Source organism: Melanostigma gelatinosum (genome assembly GCF_949748355.1).
Source record: "Melanostigma gelatinosum genome assembly, chromosome: 2".
Lineage (NCBI taxonomy): Eukaryota > Metazoa > Chordata > Actinopteri > Perciformes > Zoarcidae > Melanostigma > Melanostigma gelatinosum.
In genome coordinates this window covers 3987991-3995640 of record NC_136635.1, presented here as the reverse complement: position 1 = coordinate 3995640, position 7650 = coordinate 3987991, and the positions used below count along the sequence as shown (strand labels likewise).

The 7650-nt window shown below is 40.9% G+C and overlaps 1 protein-coding gene across 1 annotated transcript in view; it reads left to right on the top strand.

Moving 5' to 3' along the window:
- The first annotated feature begins 2907 nt into the window (after positions 1 to 2907).
- lto1 (LTO1 maturation factor of ABCE1) overlaps positions 2908 to 7650 on the top strand; it is a 7509-nt gene continuing 2766 nt past the window's right edge. The window contains exons 1-3 of the mRNA XM_079283083.1: positions 2908 to 3106; positions 7074 to 7179; positions 7372 to 7442. Coding sequence (XP_079139209.1) covers positions 3048 to 3106; positions 7074 to 7179; positions 7372 to 7442 — 236 coding nt within the window. The 5' untranslated portion in view covers positions 2908 to 3047. The remainder of the gene's footprint in view (positions 3107 to 7073; positions 7180 to 7371; positions 7443 to 7650) is intronic.

The following is a 7650-nucleotide window of genomic DNA, read 5'->3' as shown; positions in this document are numbered from 1 at the left end:
ACAACATGTTGGGAGGTTTAAAGATCACTGCTGAAACAGATGGCACTGTATTTAGTCTGGATGGAGACAGCTGTGAGAGAACCTGAAGGTGTTCACTGGAGCGAGATCAATCGCTTGTATCATTGGTTGATAGATGAGGTTCTCCCTGCTCCTTCAGATCCTCACAATGGACTCCAAGTGATCCTTTCCTTTTCTTTACACCGAACATCTCAGTGCATACAAACAGTGCAGCTGTCATTTGCACAGCTGTGTTGCTTTGGAGTCCTGCCAGTGAGTCCACACATGCTCAGAAGCAACAGAAGACACACACACACACACACACAGCTACACTCCTACACAAAGAGAGAGAGAGAGAGAGAGAGAGAGAGAGACAGAGAGAGAGAGAGCGCGAGAGAGAGAGAGAGAGAGAGAGAGAGAGAGAGAGAGAGAGAGAGAGAGAGACAGACAGAGAGAGAGACAGAGAGAGAGCGAGACAGAGAAAAGTGATCCCTGATGATAAAGGTTTACTTTAGGACAATAAACGAACCTGTTCCAGACAGATATCTGTCGTCTCAGTGCTTCTCAATCTGGTGAATGTGTCTCCACCCACTGAAGGACCAGGGAGACTTTGCCTCAGACAAATGTTTGTAGAACTAAATCATTAATCTGTGTTAATGTTGCTGATGATCCCATATCCAAAACCTCCAGCTGTGTTTTCACAGCTGTTAGAGAGAAAAACAGCAATAAATGGGGGCACAGTGACATAACACCTCCTCTTTCCTGGTAGCATCAATACAACACAACTGGACTTGGAACTATTGAGGACAATTTGTTTTCAAAGCCTAAACCCGAACACCGGTACGAGACATCCAGAGCTGCTGGTGTTTGCCTTTAGCTTCCTGTCAGAGGACTCTGAGGCTGGTGAAGCAGTGTGTGACTGAAACATCCTTTCATCGCTCCACTTGTCCTACAGCGCCCTCTGCTGTGAGAAGGACAGATTTCTTTCGTCAAAATCCAAAGTACTAGAAGTACCGACAGTATTTCGCGATGCAAGGTCAGGTTAGTGGCGCAGATTTAGAGGGAGCTCGTTTAACTTCCACAGAGCACTGTTGTCAGACCTACAGGAAATGCCTGAGTCTGGTGTTGCTGTGACTTCTCTGTAGACCTCAACAGATGAATCAATTACTCCATCAACAGAAAAATACTCAGCAACGATTAACTGTTGCAGTTATTTTTAGAGCGAAAAAAACAACCCTTGTTCCAGCTCATCAAATCCTTCTGTATGAATTGATGTCCCATTAATGTTCATAGCTTTGCTTCTTCCTCAGAGTCCTTGTTCTTTCCCGCCGCACAGGTTCTGTTGTGAAAAAAAATGTTGTAGCTGTCTTTCACACTTAGAGCAGGTTTAAGAATGAAACAGAAGCTCTCAGAGGCGTATAGTTAAATCAAAGCAATAGATTTATTTATCAACAAAGTTATTCAGCCCAGCTATCAAAAACAAGCTTGGGTGCTAATGGATGAACTTCGCAGAGATTCACCATGAGACACGCTTCAACACATCAGCGTGAAACTTAATATAGGGGTCCACCCCTTGATACACATTGGCCAAAGTCAAAGATGCAGGCGTGGCACGTTTTTACGTTATGACACCTGGTTGGAAGCCGTGAATGTCCATTCACCTTGGCCCCTCCCAATAGGCGTTGGTTTCCATCAGTGTGTGTGAGATGATGCATGCCAGCAGACCTAGAGAAAGTGTGTGTGAAGAAGCCGGGCTCAGCTGGGCGTAGTCCCTCGCTTGAATCTCACTGTCTTATCTATCTGAAAGATGGCTGCCTGTTCCTTGTGACGCAGTTAAATAAGTAACCTTTCACCTGCTTCTCTCTGGCCTTAGTGTATGCTGTGAGCACTGTATAAGTGGTTAATAGAGCTGCATAAGCTAATGGTTATTAAAACTACAAATATGCTAGTGATTAATTAAACTGTATATAAGTCAATTGCTACTTAAAGCTGTATATAAGCTAGCTGTTAATTAAACTGTATATAAGCTAGTTGCTACTTAAAGCTGCATATAAACTAGCTGTTAATTAAGCTGTATATAAGCTAATTGCTGATTAAAGCTGTATATAAGCTAATTTTATCAACAGTTCCATGGATCGTAGTTTTATCTGGACCCTGGTCCTTCCTCCTACCATGGCCCCGCTGGCACCTACTACCATTTTTATTATCAACATTATTAATTCTATTACCGATACCATTAATGCACATTACTGAGTTTGCTTCTTCACCAGAGTCTCTGTGCTTTCTCGCCTCACAGGTTCCTGTGTATCCGGGTTTACCTGGACCAGGTGTTGCCTCCTGTCGTGGTTGTGTCATACATTGAATGTGCTGTAATTACATTGAATGTGTTGTAATTCACTATCCTGTTCTACACATGACATCATTGCACGTCTGTCCATCCTGGGAGAGGGATCCCTCCTCTATTGCTCTCCCACAGGTTTCTTCCTCTTTCCTCCCCGTTAAAGGGGTTTTTGGGGAGTTTTTCCTGTTCTGATGTGAGGGTCCCGGGACAAGAGGACGTCAAATGTGTACATATTGTAAAGCCCTCTGAGGCAAATTTGTAATTTGTGATTTTGGGCTATACAAAAATAAATTGAATTGAATTGTACACATATTTGTTGTCATTTTCATGGTAACGTGATATGTTGCAGCAAAGTGCTGTCCAGTTCATATTCATAGCCCTCACAGCCTCTCACACTCACACTCACCAGGTGACGTCAGTAAGTCCCTGAGGGTTCAGGGTTTGAGGCTTTAGGGTTACACTGGGATTGGGCCCCAGACAGAAGGTAGAAGTGACAGTTCACCTCCACACTCCTAGGGGGCAGCACTGTTAGTGATGGCGGAAGCAGATCTGGCTGATGCAGACCGATGGAAACAGCACAGTAAGCTGTTAGCAACGACCAGTAGCCTCCAGTTTACATCTGTGTAGAATACAACATCTGGAGAGCAGGGCAGTCAAAGCTATGTGGACACATTTTTATAAAAGAATAAGCTTGTAGGTATAAGTGGAGATGGCTGGCCGCTCTGGAAATGAAGATCTATTTGACGATATTCTTTTGGCGGATGAAAGGTGAGTTTTCTGGAAGCGGAATGATGTGACTTGTTTACCGCTGCGGTCAAGTCAGCAGACACTTGCATTGTAGTGCACCGAACTATTCTATTAGCTGTATGCTGACATTCAAGGTAAACGCATTGAAACGGCACAGATCGGGAGCGAGCGAAGGACTTTGCAAAGTTAGCGGAAAGATTAACGTGAGACAACATCCGGTTTTAACATAACGAACATTATGTTTTCAGAATAAGATGCCAACAAAATATATATACATATTGTATATATGGAAATAAGATGAAATCAATTATATTCACATTAAGTATAAAACATTTTACCTGCATCTCGTGAGTTAAAGGGAATATACACCTGAATTGTGCGTGAAGTGTCTCTGTTCTTTGATTTGAGGGTTGCTGGAAAGATATTAAAATGAATAATACCTGACTGACAGTCAATTAAGATATTTTATGAAGAAAAAAACACTGAACTGAATTTGTACCTTCAAATAGCAAATTTTTGAAATTTTTAAGGTGCTATAAAAAAAAATGTCCTCAATAATTTAACATAATGACTAATGCATATATGTTCAGGACAGAAAGGCTAATATCACAATATTTCATGTGCTATATGAATAGATGTTTTAATAATTCCAGACAATGGCTGATGTATATGTGTTCAGGACATTGTTGACTCCACCCATTCTAAAAATATTTTTTACTGTACCAATTAAGAGATTTTTCAAAGTCAAGTCGTAAATACGTAGTCAAAAAAGCTAAGACGTCAATATTTGATGTACTCTAAAAATATATTTCTTACTAATTCAAGACGATGGCTGATGCATATATGTTCAGGACATCTGTTAAAAGTCCATAATGTAATAATCAGCACAATGTAAGAAAACCATGATCACATAACATAACAGTTTTGAGAATAATCATCTGTTACATCATGAGAAAATGAATACATTATAAATTAAGCCAAAAAGCAGTTGAATAATATAATAAATGTACCACATGGTGTAATAATAAAATGTAATAAACCTCTCCTTGTCTTCTTGCATAGGAACCTTCTAGTTTTACATTCGAATCAATCAGATCCAACTGGATGAAGCCTTTTGGATGTATGATAAGTTTAGGATCGCAAGATATCCAGTGACCTGGACAAATGACAACTGTTATGGAGATAATGCTGAATTTAATATACTGGCTGATTCTTAGCCTGTGAAATCCATTTCCATACAGAATTGGTCATTTAGTATGGCATTTAATTGGTCCCAATATTCACGCACATAAATAACTGGCACGTGCACATTATACAAGTGCACAAAACATCCGCGAGCGGACGACCATTGCAACGGAGAAAAAATAAAATGTATTTGTGATTTCACTTGTATCATGTAAAACTAAGTGTTCCTGTGCTTTAAGAGTACAAGGACAGTATTTATTTTAAATTATTACAAAATACAGAATTGTTTTTATTGTTCAACTATTTTTTTAAATCATGTAGTATTTTCATTATAATGACTGGACAGACTCATAGAGGTGAATTCTTCCAACACTAATTTCTCTTTTTGGAAGATGAGAAAAATATAATATCGTGGCTTTTTCACTTCACCCGGAATGAACTGAATTTAAAGCTGCAGGGTAATTCAGTGAAAATCATTTTTCTAAAATGAATTTTGTTACGTAATTTATTCTTTAATCCAGCCGTTATTTTACTTGAAATGAGAAGTATTGATGAGATGTATTCATGTATTTCTATGTATTTTTTATAATCCATCCAGTTAAATTTGAAAAATGAGAATATTATTTCAAGCCTGTCGAGCTATCGACAAGATGATCAATCTGGGTCGGACTAAAGTTAGCACAGGAGTCCTCTGTTATATTGAAGCATGGTGTTGAGTTAAATACAGACGGAATCACTTCTTTAAATTGAGCTACGGCACCATCAGATAGACATCTAGTGTAGTAACTCTTGCTTACCGGTGTACACTCCGTTAGTAGGAGTTCAAAGGTTATTAGATAATGGTCCGATAAAAGAGGGTTCTGTGGATAGACTATTAAATCTTCTATGTTAATGCCATAAGTCAGAACCAGGTCGAGGGTTAAAACAGTGAGTGGGTTTCTGTACATTCTGACAGAAACCAATCGAATCTGATAATGAGATGAATGCAGTACTGAGGCTATTGTTCTCGACATCCACATGAATATTAAAGTCCCCTACAATAATTACTTTATCTGTTTTAAGGACTTGATAACAACTGAGAAAATTCCGATAGAAATTGAGAATACGGCCCTGGGGCCCGGTACACTATAACACAGGAGTGTCCAACCGTTTTCAAAGAGGGCCAGAGTTGATCATGTGAAAATGCCCAAGGGCCAACAGTCCCTGCTGACATTATTTTAAACAATACAAGTGGCCTATACATACATTGTTATTTTATCATTTTATTTTCAATGACAGCAAATAGCAATGTAACCAAATGTGAGCATTCATGTGTGAACACATCTCAACAACTATTCTGTTTCTTTAACATCTTGAAAGTCAGATAACACAAAGAACAAGCCATCTAAAAGCTCATTACAGAGAACCCGATCAATATTCTCACCTCAAGACGATCTTAAATATGACTTAGTGAGGGTGATGAAAAGTTGTCGAACATTTATTAAATGTCAGACAAACATTGATTTTTTTCGTAAGCCTGTTTCTTGTGTGTTGAACTTAACACACATGAAACAGGCTCACGAAAGAAATCAAGTTGTCTCTTCGTATCTGATGATCGCTCTTCAGTGTTACGAGCAGGCAAACATTAGCAAACTCTGTCTTCTTCTCGGGGCAATTATGTTTTCTGCTATTTTCATAACACAGTCTTTGATAACCTCACATTCCGTAAAAGGTTTGTCATGTTTAGCAATTACCATGGCCACTCCGCAGCTTACTTTGATGATGTTTTCATGTGAAAAGCACCGCTGCTGTGTAGTCAAGTTATCTTGGAGTTACTTCACTTTTCTAGCACGGACGCTCTCTGATAGCTTGTTGTAGCATTAGCATGTTCTCGTAGTGTCTCTTTACATTATATTCCTTAAACAAGGCAACAGTCTCATGACAAATTAGGCAGACACAGTTGTTTCGGTTTTCGGTGAAAAACATATTGCGATCTCCACCTCTCCTGGAAGCGGCGGCCCTCGTTATCGACTTTCCTTTTTTACTTGCCGTAGCCACGACAGTTCAAGGGTCAGACCCAATTTCAAACAGCCAGACAGTTACAGAGTGGTGCTGCCACCATGAGGTAAAAATAGGAATTGCATGTTGAATTTGTATGATTTATTCATTCATTGACTGTGCTGGCGGTCCATAAATAATGCATTTTAAGACAGAAGGCGCGGGCCATTTAAAATCTGACCTCGGGCCGTGATTGGCCCGCGTGCCGGACTTTGGACATGCCTGCTATAACACATAGAACTGGCTGTATTGTTCTCCAGGTTGGGTGTGAAAGACTAAGAACCAAGCATTCAAATGAGTTATAGTCTAGTTTAGGTTTAGGGGTTAATAATAGGGTAGAGTCAAAGATGGCTGCTACTCCACCTCCTCGGCCGGCGCCTCGAGGAATGTGAGTATTGATATGACTTGGAGGAGTTGATTCATTTAGGCTGACATATTCATCATTACTCAGCCAGGTTTCAGCAAGACAAAATAAATCAATATGATTATCTGATATTAGCTCATTTACTGGTACAGCTTTAGATGACTGTTGCGTTGGATTTAACTTGGATTCGGTTCTGCAGTTTAACTCCTCGACTGCTGACCTTTGACTTGATTCGTTGAAGTGTCCGTGGGGCAGACGCCGCCTCGGTGGTTGTGGGTGAGTACCTACTCCAATGGAAGCGCAGAGGAGTGTGTAAGACTGACACTCTGCTTCCTGGTCTCAACTCTAAGTGAAACCAGTCTCCAGCAGCAGCCGTTGAGCGAGGGTGTGGTTGTCTCTCAGGTTCCGAGGGGAGGGCTACCTGGAGGGCTTTGAGAGAGGGACCCGGAGAGGACTGCAGGACGGCCGCAGACACGGAGCCTCTCATGGGGCCAAGCTGTCCACGGAGGTGAGTTAGCACAGTGAAGGCCGCAGCGTTACCATTGACCGCAGGTATGTCAGAGTGTCTGTGTGGATTCATGGCAGTGTACAGGGTTAGCCTGTTAGCTTCGTCATGTGACAGTAAGCTGAGTCGTGTTGCTTTGAATCCATTCAGCCTCTCAGGGTTGTTGACGGTCTCTTGCCCTCTAACCTCCGACAGGTTTCCTTCTACTATGGGTTCACCATCACATGGAGATGTCTCCTCCAGCAGAAGACAGATGTCAGAGCACGGTATGGTCTCAGACACCATCTCGATCTCCTTATTTCACTGCAGTCATTGTTTTGTTGTTGTACATCTTCGAACCTGTACACATGAGCCAACCTTTCTCCTGCTTATGTTTGAATACTAAAAGTAGTTTAACAAGTTCTCCACTTTCTACAGTAGTTGTTTACATCACGTGAGTGAACGTAGTTCTAGTGAGTTGTGTTGTCTGTAAAG